Source organism: Lingula anatina, chromosome 2 (assembly GCF_051362555.1).
Source record: "Lingula anatina isolate TDL-2025a chromosome 2, LinAna3.0, whole genome shotgun sequence".
Classification (NCBI taxonomy): Eukaryota; Metazoa; Brachiopoda; class Lingulata; order Lingulida; family Lingulidae; genus Lingula; species Lingula anatina.
Window position 1 is genome coordinate 34,852,050 of NC_141768.1, and position 19,253 is coordinate 34,871,302.

The 19,253-nt window shown below is 34.9% G+C and overlaps 2 protein-coding genes across 5 annotated transcripts; one reads left to right on the top strand and one right to left on the bottom strand.

Annotated features, from left to right (window-relative positions):
• The first annotated feature begins 3,721 nt into the window (after positions 1–3,721).
• Positions 3,722–14,524, top strand: LOC106177366 (uncharacterized). Of its 3 annotated transcripts, none has more exons than XM_013560107.2 (13): positions 3,722–5,160; positions 5,498–5,575; positions 5,946–6,017; positions 6,119–6,202; positions 6,385–6,442; positions 7,119–7,223; positions 7,471–7,563; positions 8,138–8,404; positions 8,586–8,621; positions 8,876–9,050; positions 9,258–9,375; positions 9,779–9,883; positions 11,566–14,524. In XM_013560107.2, exons 3-13 carry the CDS (start codon positions 5,958–5,960, stop codon positions 12,004–12,006), a joined length of 1,542 nt encoding a protein of 513 aa, XP_013415561.1. In that variant the 5' UTR covers positions 3,722–5,160; positions 5,498–5,575; positions 5,946–5,957; the 3' UTR covers positions 12,007–14,524. The 3 variants fall into 3 exon arrangements, with proteins under 3 accessions (XP_013415561.1, XP_086861344.1, XP_086861343.1); XM_087005218.1 differs by having other exon boundaries at positions 3,722–5,156; XM_087005217.1 differs by having other exon boundaries at positions 3,722–5,575.
• On the bottom strand, positions 13,701–18,559 carry LOC147763646 (uncharacterized). 2 transcript variants are annotated; one of them, XM_087005219.1, is made up of 11 exons: positions 18,359–18,559; positions 17,897–18,014; positions 17,284–17,374; positions 16,759–16,834; positions 16,354–16,451; positions 16,144–16,237; positions 15,640–15,817; positions 15,060–15,199; positions 14,893–14,958; positions 14,235–14,436; positions 13,701–14,022 (listed from the first exon to the last, which is right to left on the bottom strand). In XM_087005219.1, the coding sequence occupies exons 1-11, from the start codon at positions 18,464–18,466 to the stop codon at positions 13,784–13,786; spliced, it is 1,410 nt and encodes a 469-aa protein (XP_086861345.1). In that variant the 5' UTR covers positions 18,467–18,559; the 3' UTR covers positions 13,701–13,783. The 2 variants fall into 2 exon arrangements, with proteins under 2 accessions (XP_086861345.1, XP_086861346.1); XM_087005220.1 differs by lacking the exon at positions 14,893–14,958 and having other exon boundaries at positions 18,359–18,555.
• Between the last annotated feature and the right edge of the window lie 694 nt (positions 18,560–19,253).

A 19,253-nucleotide genomic window follows, 5' to 3' on the forward strand; every position in this document is an offset into this window, starting at 1 on the left:
AACGAAAAGCGAAATTTGCTAGATCGCGTGTAATCTCGCGAGATCGCGCGTAATCCCGCGTGGTCGCGCGAAATCCCGAGAGATCAATCTGTTTCATTTTCAAAATGAAATTGAAAAAAAAAACACGAAATCTCGCGAGAAAGTGCGAGAAAAAAAAAGCATGGCGAATGAGGCAGGGAGTGGTTGTTCAAAATGCCGACATTGCACCGAACATGAGGAAGATGTCATTTTTAAAGGGAAAACGAAACCAAATGTCAACAAAGGACCGGCCCCAGTGCGCGGGATGCAAATACGTAAGTTGTTGACTATCTTTAATTGGAGTAATCAATGGTCTGGTGCAATGTAGTCACGAACATGTAGGCCTACAGTAGTGTGTGGCGCGTAATTAAAATCAAATCACTGGGCTCACTGTAAAGAAGGGACATTTCGTAAATTCCGAAGGTTCATTGGTTCGAAAATTTGTAACATTTTCATTGTTTTTTTAATCAACGGTTCATTGGTCCGAAGGTTCTATAGTGAACATTTGGACCATTGAACCTTCGGACTATCGCTACGCCCACGATCATTTTGCCCATTTAATTCTGTTATTTTTTATTAATGACATGCGTATGTTTTCTTCATTTCAGCACTTGATGATCAGCAACCATCGTGTAGCTGGGGAAATATTTCTTTTAAAAGAAAACAGAAATTTACATTCAGGGATGGGAAGAAGAAACGCACAGAGGTACGTATGTATATGTTTTGTACAATGTTTTTTAAAGCAATTGTTTCTAATCCCCAACATAAAAATTATTTACTGAATCTGTCAAAGATTTATCAAGTATCATCAACTTAGCGCTGGCAGCACTCCTGGTTTTGGTCCTGACCCTTCTCTATGGTTCTTTTGTTCTGGTGACTGATATAATTAAGTTACAGTTACAGCTCCTCCTCTCACAAGGGCCTGGGTCCGCCCCTGACTATCACACCATACCTTCATTCCAACTGAAAAATGCTCCTGTTGGTGCTACTACAATACCATGCACATTTAAATATATCTGATTGTATTAAATTTTCATTTTAGACCATCACTGTGACAAAGCTAAAAAAAGTAACCTCCAAGTCTGGTAAAATTAAATTTGACATCATTAGAGATGAAGATGGGATACCTAATAGAGAGGTAATACCTTATTGATTGTTGAGCAGTCAGTTCAGCAATAAAGGGTATAAGTTCAACCGTTTGGGACATCAGCTTAACATAATGAGATAATTATTAATTGTATTGATAACATTAAAGCCCAACATAAATAGAATGTTAATTAATTAATTAATTAATTAATTAATTAATTAGGGCATTTGCCTAAAGTGGTCTCCTACCTAATAAAATGTATATTACAACTTTGTTTCATTGCTGTAAGCATCAATTTCATTTTTGATTTTACAATAAAGAATTGTTATCTTTCAGATCCCACTGAATGGTCCCTACAGCCATTCTGTAATACTAGACTCTTGCTGCCAGTATTTCGAAGGAAAAGACACCAAATCCTTGATGGAAACTGGGAAGAGGCCCTTCATTATGGGAAACAAAAATGGCCCGAAGTTAAATGAGGAAAACCTGGGCAATGTGAAGAAGATTTTTTTTGTTTGTAATGATGTGAGTTATCTTTTTTATATATCAGTTAGTATAACAATGTTGTTAACAATGATATTTGTTTTTGTATATGTGGACTTAAAAAGAAAGAATGAATTTTATTATTTGAAGTTACTATCAATAAAGAGTCATTATTGTGCTGTTTAATGAGCCAGTTTATTGGTACAATGTTGTTTTTCTTTTTAAGGCTGATAATTCAAGTACCAGCTCAAAGATGTCTTGTGTAAGTAACGCTTGTATGTATATTTTTATTGACTACATTCTTTTAATAATTAAGAACTGACCACCCCAACAGTCATATGATATTACCAGGGAACATCAATTACTACACAAAAATATGTCACTGGAGAACACTGTCTGTCTAATCTCAAGTTATTGACAATGCCAAGTTAATTTAGCTTGTTCTACAGGAACCCAGATATGACAGTTAAGGTTAGTGTCAACAAGCGTCTTATGGTAAAGTTGTTGACATTCCCTGGTGATATATAACTGTTTGGGTGGCCTGAAGGAATTGACAGATAACACAATATTATGTGTTTGTACATGTAGCTAATATTTTTTTGAAATAATTTGAAAGGTTTTAACAGATTTTCAAAATATGACAACTTTTTAAACTGCATGCATATTCTTTTTAGAGCTACATTGGAGAACTGTGGTAATGTATTCTGAAGTAAATTGTTTTTTTATTTCACTGGCTTTTGATGTAATTTGCACCTGTAATGAAAGTTTTGCTGAGCCGACTAGACGGTACCACAGTATCCTGTTAATTCAGGATTCGGGACACAGTGGGCCTTCTGTCTCTCTCCCACAGCACTGTAGATCGTTTTTTATGTGCCCCTGGAGCCTTGCGACTCCACTGCCGCCTGTTACAGACAGCTTCGGGGAGCCTATCCCCTTCGCTATCTGACGATCTAAATTTTTTGACAAGCAGTCCTGATTGCGGCTTGAAACTTAGGGTCTGTTCCCACAACTTTAGATCGATCTATCACCGCGGGGAGTCTCACCAGACTACCGTCAGATAATCCCCCTTAAGTGTCCGTCCCCACCCACTACAAGCCGTAAGGGTCAATTAACTTTCGTGTCCGCCCGGCTGACAGCTATTCAGCGTGAACCCCCAGGGAGTTAGGTCGATCCAAAGTAGGTCGATCTAATCTATGGAAATGGGGTGTTACAGACCTTCCATTCACTCCATACCAGGAGTAAGATACCTTTTAAATAAATAATAAAATATCTGGTGTTACTTGCATTTATCCATCTGCGGGCCTAAATTGACAAGAAGCCCTAATACTCCTAGAAGCTAACCAGACCTTCCACTCAGAACTTAGAGCAGGGTAACCTTTTAAACAAATAAAATACTGGGTTTCCATCCTCACCTCGAGGTAAAATGCACTGACCTGTTTCCATTCACTACGCCATATGAATCTATTTTCTTCATTAGCCCTCAAGATCCTTAATTAACCATCAATTAGTCCCATAATTAAAAAGTCCTAAAGTACACTTGCCGCGTGTTTGTCTGTCTGTGTGTCTATATTTAGTTTCTGTCTGGCTACGCACGTGTCTTGTCCCGACCGGTTTTGTCTGATTTATTTCGACGCCTTTTTCTATATCTCTGACGCATCACTACCTTTGATATTACCTGTGCATTCAAATGTGCCCTTTGTTGCATAATTTACTGCCACGAATTCGTTTTTACCTAAAATCACCATATTCCGACGTTATCTCCGTCCATAAACTCGTTACCTCCTATCTTTCTCTCGATCGGAGCAAATTTCAAACACCTGAATTTCGTTATCTTGCCCTCTGCCTTTGTCAGCACTTGCTTGACTTCACCGGCAATTGTAATTGATAATTTGTTCACTCTTAAAGTTACCTTTCGTTATTTACATAATATAGCTATTACCAAAACAATTAACGTAAACGAATACCACACGCAAAGGACCCTATTCTACAACGCAGGAATCTTCCTTATCGCTCAATATCCATACGATCGACAAAGCAACAAGAACCCGAACACATGCTATCTTACAACAACATTAACAAGAAAACACGACACATTACACCTACAAGTACAACCAGGCCCGTAGCCAGGGGGGGTTCGGGGGGGGGGGGTTTCGAAAGAACCGCCCCTTTTGCTGGGAAAAGGTCCACTCTGGGTAAAATTTGATCTAGGTACATGAAGTTTTTATGGGAAAAGGTCCACTTTTTCAGAAAAAGAACCCCCCTTTTGAAATTGCTGGTTACAGGCCTGACAACGCAAAACTCGTCGTACTAATTTACGCAGATCGACGATCTCCTTTCTATACCCAAAATGTATAAACTCGCTTGTACCTACCACGCATTAATTAATTGTGCGAAGTTTCTTATCAACAAGTACATTTTCCGTGCTCTAACGATCTCTAGTTTCTTTTGAAAAAGTAAGTAACCTACCAATATACTTAACACGTACTTCTATTACGCAACCCGACATCGAAAATGTGAGATTCCCGTATAAAATCGACTATATAAACTACAGAAAAGCCTTGATACTTAACCTCAAAATTTACACAGTATTTAGCAATTTACTAAATACCAGTTCTGACAATATAAATAACATTAATAATTACCTCAACCGGTCCGGTGATACTGCCGGCCGGCCGATCTTCGTCGTGCGAAGTTTTACTTTTTCTCCTACACCTACCTTTCCTCCTGGCCATTTTGTGTGTGAATCGAATCTTCTTTGAGCGCATTTTAACGTAAACTGGCGAGGGTCGCCAAATATGTAATGAACCTTTTTACACATGCCTACGATGAATGTCTTAAACTTAATTTTGTACGCTTAATTCAAGCGTTGGCTCGAAATAGGACATTACGTTTTAGACTAACTTAGTGGATAACCCCAGCCGAAGATTCCTAGGTTCGCGTCAGATTTACGTAAGGTCGCGCAAAGAAAACCCAAGTCCACATAATGACCAGTGAAATGATTTATTCGGTAACTACATGATATTCTAAGTGAAGTCCCAAACTCCTAACTCGTCAGCTCCGTCCTCCGTCGCTTCCAACCTCCTCCTTCGTTGCTTCCTTCTACATGACTCGCGTATCTCTCCCCCGTATCTCTCTTCCGATATTGCTTATATCTTAATTGTTATCTACATGTATGATTCATGACGCAAACTTTAACTACTTTTAATTGCATAATTAATTTCTTTACCTCGGCGTCATACACAGAGACCGCCGCATTACTTCACATTACGTCATATGACTTCGTATGATCTTTATGTGGGACCCGACAATATACATGTACGAGTTGCTTTAATTTTCCTAGCTAATGACATTATTCTGATACTAAAGCAGATTATTTGCACAAGATACTGTAATAATACCTATATAATACGATGCAAAATAAAAACCTCATAAAGGGTTGGTGCTTTGATCTGATATCAGTTTTGTGTTTTCTTTCATTCATTTTTCTTATAAGGCTTTGCATGTACATTTATAAGAAATGTAGCTTCCTCTTACAGAGTAATCACACTTGTGCATTTTAGAGCTTGAAGTGGGTAATATAAATAATGTTTTAATTTTTTTTCTGGTCATGGGTATCTAGTGGAGATTTCTAATTGTAACTTTTAATCACTTATCTTAATATCTGGTGAAATACTTTAATTTAAGAAGTTATTCAATTTTGGTGCTGTAAAGTTATTCCAATGAATAAATTGTATCCATAAGTAAGTTTCTTTGAAAGCGATATTAGAGTATTTTATTGTCATATGGTTTTAGAGGTTTCTATTGAATTGTTCACTACCAATAAATATAACTTGTAGTGTATTTAGATAAAACTTACACAAGTTGGAGGATGAATCTAGTATGAGATTCTTTCTCATCTATACTCTTAAGGTCCCTGATGAGGATGTAAGCAGTGACAGCTCACTTCCACCACTAAATCCAAGTAAAAGAACTGGTAAAGGAAGTCAAGTAAGTTATTCCTTCTTAAGTAGATTGATAGATACTGTCACATTGTTTTAATGTTTAATTTTTTGTAAGGGTGCATGATTAAACATGTAGTTCAAAGGTTCTTCAAACCAAAAATGGGACTAGTCTGAAAACATGTCGGTCTTAAATGTGTTGTACAGTTTCAAACTTATGTACCTTCGGACTATTGAACTCTCAGATTAATTAACCTTTGTACCAGTGCAAAAAAAATTCTAATTGGTGAACCTTTCGGCCACCTACATGTAGTAACTTCCCTTTCTAGCAGCATACTAGCTCATTAAATTATGCTCTTCTGGAATGAACATTCACCTTTCTGTTTCTTTAATTAATTTCTTCTTTTATTCATTTTCAGAAAGCATTTCAAATGAAATTCATGTCTGGTGCTGTCCCTTCAGATACTTCACATACAACTGAAAGCTGTCAAGTAAGTTCTGACTCTACATTTTAGTGTTTATGTTGTATTTAAGTTCATGAAATAGAAAGCTTATTTAAAAGTCATTTTCAAATTGGTTTTATCATACATAGGGACTGGAGCAGAGAGATGATGATCATCATAGCAGTCTTTTAAACTTACCAGAATCTTCGATACATGGGCAGGAGAGATGTGCTGTGAGTTTTTTTTAATAAAGAGGCTATAAAGAGAACATAGGCATTGGTAGATGGGTCATTAAAAGTATAACCTGTACCAGTCATTTAATTGTATAATTTTATGTTTAATAATTTGCTTTTCTTAGCTTTTAACTACAGATCATCAGCAACATATAAAAACCTATTTTCTGGGTTTATTTTAGGATAAGGCTGCAAAACCAAATGAAAATTGCAGAGTCCAGTTTCCAGATGACCTTTTAGGTAAGGATTGTGTGAAAATCAAAGTATGCTTCAACACTCATTAATAATAAGGATACTGATTATTATAACATTTATAAAGCTCAAAATGAATTTCCCTGAAATTCGCAGCATTTTTGCAGCTTTACCAAAGCATATTATTATATATTGTTTTATATATTGTTTTTATGTTTGAATCTCATTGTAACATACATATTTATTAAAATGTTATTTATGCCATTTTACTTCTGGTATTTGTGAGTGTGGATTTGGATAAGAAAAAAACAGCTGCTGAGAAAAAAGGTTACAAAGAATGTATTTTATTTGTTCACTAGCCTAGAAAAAGGCCAAGTGGAATCAAAATCTGCATAATGTCTGGTTATTTGGCAGCTCTGCTGCCATGTTATCTGTATGGTGTCTTGTTATTTGCCAGTTTTGCTGCATAGTTTTGTTTTCCATACAAACAAGCTTACTCCATATGGTGGTACAGTACCTGGAGGCAGTATTGCCTCTCTGACCCTCTAGTTATTAGTTAATTTTGTAGAATAAAAATTTGCTTTCACCTTTTTGTTTGTGAGATCGATAGCTTGGAAGTTTTAGTGGGCATTTTCTCAACTCTAAATATACATTTAAAAAAACCTTCATATAGCTATTATATCCTGAAAGTCTATGTAGTTTCTTCACTTACTCATATTTTCAGTTTTGTCTGCAGCTGTCATAGATGGTAAATGTATGTATGAAAAGCCAGTCCAAAACTCTGAGGTCATTGACCTATCTAAGCACCATCTAATTCAGCTTAAGGATGGTAAGATGTAATTTTTTGAAACTGCATGTTTTCTCAAATTAGAGGACTATATATATATATATATATATATATATATATATATATATACATATAAGCTAATTTACATTAAAACAATTACACAAGGCTATATTTTCATATTTTATGCAAGGGAATTTAAAAAAACAAGTTTAAAAGAAAATATAATATTGTGCAGAAATAGATATGCAACTCTTTTTATCTTTAATATGACTTAATTATATTTCTGTAGGTGATACTGATGTGGTTACATGTAATTATGTCACTGGTTCTGAAGAAGTTATATTAGCAACTTATCTGATACAGGTAGAGCCTTCTACTAAAGGTTAGTGAATCAGCTAATAATATTCTTACTTGTCAACTTGCAGGGTTGGATTTAGGCCGTCTTCTGGGTCTTCCAGAAGACAGTCAGATTTTCAGGTTTACATTGACGGGTATCTATTTTTCTCTGTCGAAAGACAGTCAAAAATGGAGGATAGATCAACAAAGATAATTTGGAAGACTGTCAGAAAATATCACTGGATCCGCCCCTGACTTGTGCCTGTGATATACCATTATTTAAACCTACTGAACTCAGTTCACACTACTGAACCGCTTTAGTCCCATCCTGTTCATAGGCATGCTTCTCTGTCACGTTGCTCTTTTAGTAAAAAACACCTAAAATTACCTTTAATAATATGCTAGCCCACAATAGCAGTAGCAGATAAAATCAGCTAATTTTTATAGATGAAACTTATTGAAATAACAAAATACATTACTTGATCCATTATTTCTGAACATTCAATCATTTTGATTAAAGATTTATTAGAAATACCTGCTATTTAGTGTGCAATGTACGTGACATGCAATCGTTATTTGTTGACATATGCATGTGATGTCCAAAGGTGTTTCATTTCCAGATTTCAAAATCCTGGGCCAGAGTAAAAATGTTGTCGTATGCGCAGAAAGAGCCCTTATATACTTTGTTACAACACCCCTTAACGATGAAAATGTTGTCACAGAATGGTATAAGAATATTAATGGAAAGACAACCATGTTGGGAAAATGTGGCCCTGTGGTAGAGGTAGATGAACAAGGAATCTACTGGGCCAAAGCTATGAAATTTGGAGCACAACCAAAAGAAGCTACATCAGAACCTATTGAAGTTAGAATGGTTAAAAGCAAAGGTTAGTGAAAATGGTGTTTTTTTGCAAAGTTTGTATGATGTTACTTGGAAAAGATTTAAGCATTATTATGAAATAATTCAATCCACAAGTAATCATTATATGCAAGAACAATAAATCTCCAACATTATTATCCTCAAAATATTTAAACTTGTTTTAAGTATGCTTTACTTTATTTTCATAGAGAAGGAAGAGGAAAAAACTATTACAAAATATCCAGGTATACTTACCCCACCCCCCCTCCCACTCAAAAAAAAAAGTTAAATAATATTAATTAATTAATTAATTAATTAATAAAAAGTTGCCTCTCTGATAGGGTTATATGTGTATACATACACAGAGGGTTTCTTCTAAACAAGTCGTTTTCTTTTATTTCATATTGCCTCCCACAAAAAACTTGAAATAAGTTTGAAATAAGTACCTATTTGGATATAGGAAAATCATTTTAATTGACATGTTCATTTGGCCTCTTAGATGGATTGGCTGTGGTGTCAACTAAGGATTTTGAACTCCACAAAAGCAATCTTTTAGGATCTGGAAGCTTTGGAAATGTGTATTCTGGAAATTATTATGGACCCGTTGCCATCAAAGTTCTTCCTATCCAGAACAGGGAAAAAGACTCCATTGAAAATGAGATTCAAATATTAGGGTAATTAAATTGTTATTAGTGTAAATGTGTGTGTTTGGTTATTTTTAAAAAATGTCAACTTGTTAGTTAAAATGTTAAAGAGCACTACTAAGTCCTAGATTTACTTATTTCTAAACCAGAAACTGACACAATTACTGTGCTTTGTTTTTATTCTTTCTTTTTGACTGCCTAAATGTCAAAATATCAATTCATCTTCTTTTTTGGCAGGAAGCTACGCCATGAAAACATTGTACATATGGTTGCTGTTTCTTGGACAGAAGATACTGCTTTCCTGTTGATGGAACTGTGCAGAGGAGGTAGTATGGAGCAGTTGATTGGAAAAGGAGTAAGACTATATCATAGTTTTTTTATATTGACCATGAATAATGACTAGTGGTTGACTAAATATATACTTGTTCATTATGGGATTTTTATGAAGGATAGGGTGTTTACCCATCAGGATTAGCAAATTTGTTTGAGAGTCCTTTAGTTTTACATGGAAATAATAATATTGCCACCAGGTTCATGAAGTATATAGTACATATATCAACACTGAGAAAATCACCTGAGAGAAATATTTCCCTTGTCCAACGCCTTTTCATTGAAATCCTAGTCATATATGTGATTTTTTTAAAGTAATGGATGTTTTATGGACAGATTGAACACAGATGCTATTTATGTAGCCATTCATCATGCATCAAATCTAATTTGGTCTAATAAAGGTTGGCAGTATGTTTTTTATTTTTTAGGATTTTGCCACCAAGTGTCATTACTTCCAGCAGGCATGTGCTGGCTTAGAATATCTACATGAAAATGGAATTGTGCACAGGGACATCAAGCCTTCAAATTTGTTGGTTAGCATTGATGATCTAGTTTATCCCATTAACTGTTATCTTTGCTTTAAAAAAAAAGGTTGCCATTAAAGCTGTTTTATTGTACCACCAGCGTAGGCGCTGGCGGTACCCATGGTTTTAGTCCCGACCCGTATGTTCCGCCGGCTCCTGCGGCTCCGCCGCCAAGTCACCGTTACCGCTTCTCCTCCTAGACGGTAAGGGCCTGTATACCCATCTCTTGGATTTAGGTCACCTATAATCTCAACTTGTTCCACGTAAAATTTGGGCTTAGTCGGTATTTGGGTCTAGGTGTGGCACTCATTGCAATGCACCCTTGTCCAAAAATGACAAAATTGAATGCTAATTATCTACCCTACGGAAGGAATTATGGGAAAATTTTCTACAGACAGCTTTCCAAAAGTCATGTGTAGATTTCAAATATGCCCTTGGATTTGACCTTTGACCTTTATTTCGAGGTCAAACGGGCCAAAATTTTCGAAAAAACGAAGTTTTTTACGAAAAAAAAATTTATTTGTGCTGTTATTCAGACACCACACAGACTTAACCAATAATATTATTGGAAAGTGTTACCTGTCGGGTCATCTTTCATCACCATGGATTAGGGGTCAATCGGTGCATTTTCACAGGAGTAGTGGCCATAAGATGCCGAAACTGAAAACTGTCTCTAATTTGGGAACCGTTAATGCTACAGACTCATTCTTTTTTGCATTTTGTAGAGCATGTAAAGCCCAACACTGGGAGTGGTTTCTGTTTTTTTGTATTCCATACAGTTTTCGAGTTATGCTGTATCAAAATGTACATACCATAAACTGAACTTTCCAAGTTTTTGAACCCTTTTATCTCCAAAACTGGTAGAGATAGGTCCATAGTTACTTTTGAACTTGAATAGGAAGTCATATACTGGCAATCTAAATGTGACCTTGAAATTGACCATTGACCTACTTTTCACCATAAACTGAACTTTCCAAGTTTTTGAACCCTTTTATCTCCAAAACTGGCAGAGATAGGGCCATAGTTACTTTTGAACTTGAATAGGAAGTCATATACTGGCAATCTAAATGTGACCTTGAAATTGACCTTTGACCTACTTCTCATCATGAACTGAACTTTGCAACATTTAAGTATCTTATATCTCCAGAACTGGCAGACATAGGACTATAGTTACTATTGAAGTTAATAGGAATTCACATACTGGCAATTTAACTGTGATCTTAAACTTAGACTTAGAATTTTGATCTTTCACCCACTTATTATTATCTTCAAAAGTGACAAAGATACACCTGCGGTTCCTATTTAAATTGAATGAGATATGCTTATATGTAGCATGAGTGTAACGAGGCATAATGATATGCATGGATGCATTGTACGTTCATTTTTTTTGGCCAATTATGTTGTTTTTCTCCAGAATTTCAGTGTATTTTAAAGAAATATAATGGAAAATTCCCTTTTGTTGTAAGATAACGTTATGCAATGCTTCAAAGATCCTATTTTTTCCTTGCCATACAAATATGCTTACTCCAGCTGGTGGTACAATACCAGGAGGCGGTATCGCCTCTCTGATCCTCTAGTTTTATTGATAAAAGTTGCCATAGTCATTTTAATTTAAGAATTTTTCTTAAATTTATTTTGCTTCATTCTGTCATCGAATTAAGAATGTTAACCAACTTTTTTTTCACTTTCAGTTAAAAGGGGGGATTGTCAAAATTACCGATTTCGGCGTGTCCAGGTTAAAAGACAAAATTCGAAGTGAGGCGACTAAAAGAACAACAAAAGGAGGGGGGAAAGGCCCTGGTACCCCCCTTTACAGGGCACCAGAGTTATGCAAAAACAGCAGTTTAAAGGATCAGCCATCATGCGATATATGGTCCCTGGGCTGCACTATCCTGCGTGTTTTCGTAGGATATGTGTGGCCCCAGGGATCAGACGAAGTGCAAATCATCATGTTGCAGTTACAAGAAGTATTGCCTGAGGCCATACAAGGGTTGGCCAATAAGAAGTTGGAAGTAGCTGTGAAAGCATGCCTTCAATATAAGGCCAGTCTGCGCCCAACAGCCTGGGGTGTTGGCTCCATGCTAGGCCAATGTTACAATGAGAAGGAATTTTTTGGGGCTAGAATATTTTAAAAACAACTCTTTAGTACCACCAGCATGTACGCTGGCAGTATTCATGGCTTTTGTCCCGACCTATCTCATATGGCTCTGCAGGGTGTCGTGAACTACAAGTCACCGTTACCGCTTCTCCTCCTAGAACATTATTTCAAGGTCAAACAGGTCACATTTTTCTAAAATTGCTAACTTTCTTGTGAAAAACAGTTATTATTGCATATTTTCAGAAACTACACAGATCTAATCTATAATATAATGGGCAGGTGTTACCCTTAGGGTAATCTTTCATCTTTGTGAGTTTGGGGTCAATTGGGGCATTTTCAGTCGAGTAGTGGCTATTAGATGCCAAACTAAAAACTCTCTAATTCTGGAACCATCATTGCTAGAGACCTTGTTTTTTTTTTTTTTTTCATTTTGTAGAGCTTTGCATGTGCAACACTGCAGGTTTTTATGTATTATTTTTTATTTTTTTCGTTAGGGCTCGGGCATTGTTCTGTATCAAATATTTCAACATCCAATATTCAGACGTGAAAATAAAATGTAAAATGCACCAAAATTAGCAGAGATACACCCATTGTTACTACTGAACTTGAATAGGAAGGCGTAAACTGGTAATCAAAAATGATTGGACAATTTTATTAAAGTTGTGCCGTTTTTATTATTTACTTAATTGTTGAAAATGGAAGTAAACTCATTAGTTATAGTTCTCACTTGTGTACATAGTGGAATTTTCAAATATCATGGGCCTGAATACCTTTGCTAATTAATTTTTTTATAAATACCATTTTAACTGCATTGCATAATTAAGAATTGGTGGTGATTATGCTCTTAAGCATTATGTAATATAGATCAAAAGTGAGGGAAAATAAATTTTGGTCACTCTCACCTTAATGGCCATTAAAGTCATGCTACTCGTGGCTGTCAAACCTACTGAAAGGGTTCTTGGTCTGAATTGTACCTAGACTTGCACCAGTTTGACTGCCTTCTATGTGTGTTCTATATTTTTTAAATATTGGCATTTTTATTCAGGGATTTAACCCCCAAAGGCATGAAGTCAAATGGCAGTGACCTTTTATACATTATACTATTATGTTAGACAGTTCAAGGTTGTATCATTCCGTAAAATTGTATCAGATTTGGCAAAAAAAAAATTGTGCACTGCCAATAGTAACATTATAAAGAAAAAACAGTGACATATAAGTTTGAAAGTCCAATAATAATCCTTAAGCACTGATCAAATTGGGAACCCAGCTTGATTGCTTTTTTTTTCTAAAATTTATGCATTTTTATTTGAATGTTCATATTTCTCTTGCTGGTATATTTTAACTGTGAATTTAAAGTGACATGGGTCTGCTAGTAACATATTCCTAACAGACATATATTTGCAATGCTGTCGACTTTCTGTTAAGCATACTGTATTTTGCATCAGTATTGACAGTTACCTACTTTGTGCATTTTTTTTATCCTTTTTTTGTAGTTTTGACAGCTATGCTGGGATAGAGACTTTGAATTATATGTATTGTCAAGTTTATTTAAAAGTGGTTGAATTTTTATGTACTGACATAATAGGTGTGACACCAGGATCACCATGCGCATAAAGAGATAACACCATCAAGGGAAAACCAATTTACCTTTTAGTCTTGTGGTTTCATAAAAATGGGTTGTGTAGCCTGTTGCACATTGTATTAATGTATCAAAAAGAGGAAAATAACCTCTTTTGTGATTCTTTATTTTCTTTTTTCCTGTACAGCAATTTGGAATTTGCAGGTTGGTGCAGAAACATTAATATTACATTTTACACATATATAGATGACTGTAATGCAGATCTTTCTAGGATGAAGTGTCTCCTTAGTTGAATATAACACTCTGCTGCAGTGGATATTTCAATTGTCAAGTGGTTAGTGGCAGTGAAGTTAGTTGCTTCATTATAGAAGTCCTGTGGCACACGAGCAAATTGTTCATAGTTCAGTGTTTTTTCTCGTGCAACTTCTGCCAAATCTATATCACTGACAGTGAATCCACACTGGTGACCGCCTGCAAATATATATTGCATAAAATATGTAGGTTGATATACCTTAAGCCAGTTGTTCCATTTAGTCACATAGCCAATGCCACAAGAACATGGTGATGTGTTAAATTGACTACATGTTCATATTGAAAGTAAAAGATTATTACAAAAATGTTTTAAGTTTTAAATATTTCAATCTTTTATATGCTAAACATGTAACTGAAATTGCCAAATTTACCATATAAATGTGGAAATGCATAAATGTCATTTGGAGCAGCACCAGTGGGTAACCACACCTGCCTTTGGTGTCTTATTTTGTGGTTGTTCCACCACAGTTGAAATGCATCTATATCATGTTGTATCAGAGGCAAGTAAACAAATACCATGCACCACTTGTCAATGCAACTGTGTCTGTCATACCAACCATCTCTGTGCAAACCCTGAAAAGTATAATACTTGTGAATTTATCAGTCATTCTATGATATTACATAACTAGAAACTAATTTGACAAATAAACCATAATATTTACTATTATTATTTATTTATTTATTTGTAAATCACTGTTAAGGTACTATTATCATCATATAAGGAAACATTCCTTAATCATAATAAGTATGACCTACCAATTTTTTTTAATCTGTGCACATTTTGGAAGAAATGCTGTTTGGGAGTTTCTGAACTAAATAGTCTTTAATAATATAAACCATTTTATCCATGAGTAATGGAAATGCCTTTTCTTACTTATAATAACCAGTTTATTATCAAAAACATATTTTGTCGTAAACATGTTGTTAGTGGGATGTTTAAGAAACTCTCCATTATCCTAATGAATCCTAGAATATACGGGAGTTAAATGACTGGGAAAAGCAGAAACTACCAAAAAGAAATAAACTTACCATTAATTCTTCCTGCCAACGGATTAAAACTCTCTTTAGGAAAGTTGACCAGAAACACTCTATTTTCTGAAATAAATGCATGACATCAGAATAGTGCGTGATCGAACTACAGGCTTTAATAGACATCCTTGTGACAAATGGGTAAATATAATAAGAAATTTACATACCTGGTTCAGTGGTGAAGGCCCCATGATGTGACTATTGGAGAAAGCATGCTGATCACTGCTATTTCTTCTTAGGAACATTTGGCATTCAATTAAGTCTACATTCTCTGTCCCTGGGTCACTTCTAGTTCTATTAGGGCAGACTATTAAAAAACGGTAACTATTAGCACAGATGTTTAAGAAGTGTTGAAATATACCCCAAACTAGTATATTACAATGGCAAAATCAGAAATGGATAATACTAGTAAACTCTTTTAAACCAGGTAGTGTTTTGTTGGATAAGGGATAGAGTTTTTCAAATTGGCTTTTACTTAAAACAGTACATTATATACATGTATCTGCACAGTGTCTGCAGTAATTCAATTTTGGTGGATCAACGTAGAAGCAATGCCGTTTGCCTGCTGGTTGGTTTTGTGGTGCCATGTGTGAGTATGTGGACAGTTCTAAGTAGGGTAAAATCAATTATATAAACTCAGGATTTTGGAATTAATAATATCAGAAATATGGAAAAGCATTGAAAATGTTGAAAGCAAGATTATTCTGTAGTGGTTACCACTTTAACTAAGGATTAAATGATTCTTACCTTTTAAAGTCTTCACAGTGTCAAAGAAATATTTAGCCACTACTTTAGAATCCTTATTTGTAGTGTTGGCATGTAACCACAAAATCTTGCGTGAAAATGTATCAATGCATCCATGTATGTAAATATGGAAGAACTGCAACTTGTCATTACCATCCACAGACCAAATCCAATTTGGTCCCTGAAAAGAAATAGTTGATATCATCATATGAAAACATAAAATTAAATGTCATTTTGAAAGAATATACATGTGAACAATCTGACTGATACATTCCTCAAATGAACGAATCAAACAACTTTTACTGATAAGTGGCTCCATCATACAATTATCTTTCTATAATCTTAAGTTAGTTGAAACTGACAGTATGATGACTTGGCAATTTTTTGTGACCAGAAAAGGGTTTAAGACTAAATAGTTTTCCACATATTGTGTTATCGCTGAAAGTGCATGGCTTAAATGATCAAGACAGATAGGTCTCTGTGTCTATACATAAAAATAATATTTACCTGTGATTTAAAAACTCGTCGATTTAAAGCCCTTCGTATCCTTAGTTTCCGACCTTCAGGATCAACTTCACGCAATATCTCTTGCACATCAATTCTTAGGATAGAGTAACAGAATAATATAATTTAATAGAAGTGAAACAAATATAGATTATTACTTTCATTTTTTAATTAACTGCTTAATTGCAAAAATTATTCCTTTACTTAACTAACCTTTTTACTTTCTTGTGATATTTCTGGCGACACTGATCATATATTCGCCTTACACCTGCCAGTCCCCCACAAACAACGACTTCTTGTTGAATAATATCCTACATAAAAAGATATGACTCACACATTAAAATGACCATTTATTATGTATTTAACCTTATTAAATTATGATTGGAAATATAAATCATTGTAAGATGTCAATATTTTTATTTTATTTGTACAAGGGGGATTAAGTTTTGGATTGTAACAGACTCTCTATCAGACATATCTATATACTAGTACTGTACTGGTTGGTTGGTGTATTTATGCCATCTCCTCTATTCTAAGACTTGAGTGATCAAAATACTACAGATATTATTTCAACATACAGATTGATTCAAAGTAGGCAGCATCAAAATTATCGCTTACCCTTAATTCTTGGACAGGGACATGTTCATGTCGCTTGATTTCAAGAACATTTAACCTTCTCTTGAGGGTTCTTTCACTGACAGTGAAAAAAAAAAAAATTATAATTAGATCCTTTCTGAACTTATTACCTGCTTTAAGATATTCAGTGAGCTGACAACTTTAAAGTTCACCCCTCATGCAATAGGATTTTGCAGATTTTTATGGGAATCTATATGAAAATGATAACACGGGCCAAGACTTTTCTGGGGATTCATGCCATTTAAAATCACCACTTGTAATTTTCAACAAAAATTCCAGGAGTCCAAGCCATCATTAAAAAAAAAAAACCTATCCAGTGATGTCAGCAGCTGTCCAATTAATAGTTAAGTTTGTCACCAAGAAAAGACTTGACGTGGGCAATAAGCAATGAGCTTCACTAACAATAAGAATTAAACATGACATTGATTGACACAAAGATTTCTCTACAAAAAAGCAATTATAAATAAGCATTTGTTGCCACAAAGAATTCTACACAAAAATATTTACCTCCAGGTAATACCAATGTCCTTTAAATATTCTAATATCAAAGCATTGCTTTTATTACGTTCCACTAGATTGTTGAGGAAAACCTTTAAATCTGGAATTCAAAAATAAAATGAATTTTTTACATGAAGCAATGACAGACTATAGATGACTTATAAGACATACAATTAAGCACACATACATTATAAGGCAATTTCATTTAGTATGCTCTTTTGTTTATTACAAAATGGATGTGAATTTTTTCTGAGATTTCTCTTCCAGTGCCAATTACATATGAATAACAGTCAGAATTACAGTGATATTTCATAATTTGTAGCCCAAAGATAAGCTTTGATAATAACACTGGAGATGTGTGCTTCAACATTTAAGATAAATTATACAGGCTAAATCCACCTAATTCAATTTTATGATTTATATTTTATATTTTCTTAATTAAATCAACTTCTGTTTCATGCTCTCATAAAATAACTATTATTTGAATTGACAAATTGAAGCCCAAGAATTAAAAAATATTTCAATTAATATCATATATGAAACTATTTCAATTCTTATTGTATTTTAACACAAATAACTTGGTAGATCCATGTTGAAAAAGTCAAACACTGAATTTGCTCACCAAATTTGAAGTCGTGATCCATGGGCAAGTGCCCACAGTTGACACAATGTCTGATGGTTCTAATTTTTCGGTATCCTGGACATTGACATTGCCTTTTGTTACAAGCACCGACGACACTCTACAAACGTAAATTACAAATGAAAAGCATTACTTTCAACCTTCCTATCCTTAACGGGAACTGTACACGTGTGGTTTAATAATTGTTTCGAGGAAGTCTAATGAAAAATACTGTAAATTTATGTACATGTATGTAATATAAGTTTAATGCCTAATGAAGACGTTTGCAAAACCAGTCAGTGTCACTGTGTCAGGAAAGGCGGCATATTTATTTAACCGGTGTTCTAATACTAGTAATAGTAAAGAAATAAGACTCAAGAGGACACTCCGACTCGTCCTTGATTCACTAATAATACTATACGTCACACTATCATCTGCATAAAGAATAAAGAGAAAACAACTTACGTGCAATATTTTATCACATCCGCATGATTTACAAATGGGAATGTGAGCCTGTTGTTCATAGTCCGTGCAATGTTGGCATTTTAAACACATCGTGGCTTCTTCCGCCATGTTTCTATTCTCGCAATTTCTCGTGAGATATCGTGATTTTTTTTTTCTCTTTTTCTTGATTTCCTTTTGAAATAAACTTTGCTCGGTATCGCGGGATTTCACGTGGCCACGCAGGATTACGCGCGATCTCGCGGGAGATCGCGCGATATTGCATTTTTTTTTTTTTCAATTAAAGTTAAAAAAAAATTTTTTTTTTTTCAATTTAATTTTTTTTTTTTTTTTAATTTCACTTTTTTTTTTCAATTTAATTTTTTTTTTTTAATTTCACTTGGCCCTCCTGGGATTCCATACAATTTACCAGTATGAAAAGTTCTGGCAGGTTTTGTTACGGTAATGTGCCAAACAGTTAAAAAATTAATTATCTTCTCTGGGCGCAATCATTTAGACCAAACGTCAAAATTATGTGACAGAATTTTTTCTTCCGATTGTTTGACCATATCGTCAGCAAGACTCGGCAAATTTTCAAGCCAGTGAAACAGATGCTGCATGCCTCGTCCCTTTGTCAGTTGTTGTGTCTTCGATGGCTATCGTCAATTGAACCCAATACTTAACCTGAAAGCGAGACGCACTTGCCATTTCTTTTGTGCCCTCTGACAATAATAATACTTATAATACAGTAGTCATACAGTTTGTCGGTCCCGTAGCTGGGGGACTGGGGGGGGGGGGGTGATCTGAAGAATAAAAATGTCTGCTCTGGGTTCAAATTTGATATAGGTACACGATGTACTTGGTAAGTATGGTGGCCTGGAAGTGCCATATCATAAGTTTAATTTCAGTTAAATAAATA

What these genes read in the sequence shown, in the direction of transcription:
- LOC106177366 (XM_087005217.1), top strand. Translation starts at nt 5,468, where the DNA reads ATGAGATTCTTTCTCATCTATACTCTTAAGGTCCCTGATGAGGATGTA. An exon ending in ATACAACTGAAAGCTGTCAA is followed by an intron (nt 6,018 to 6,118) that starts GTAAGTTCTGAC and finishes TATCATACATAG; the next exon opens with GGACTGGAGCAGAGAGATGA. An exon ending in AACTATTACAAAATATCCAG is followed by an intron (nt 8,622 to 8,875) that starts GTATACTTACCC and finishes TTGGCCTCTTAG; the next exon opens with ATGGATTGGCTGTGGTGTCA.
- LOC147763646 (XM_087005219.1), bottom strand. Translation starts at nt 18,466, where the DNA reads ATGGCGGAAGAAGCCACGATGTGTTTAAAATGCCAACATTGCACGGAC. An exon ending in GATGTGATAAAATATTGCAC is followed by an intron (nt 18,015 to 18,358) that starts GTAAGTTGTTTT and finishes TTACGTTTGTAG; the next exon opens with AGTGTCGTCGGTGCTTGTAA. An exon ending in GACGAGTTTTTAAATCACAG is followed by an intron (nt 15,818 to 16,143) that starts GTAAATATTATT and finishes ATTTCTTTTCAG; the next exon opens with GGACCAAATTGGATTTGGTC.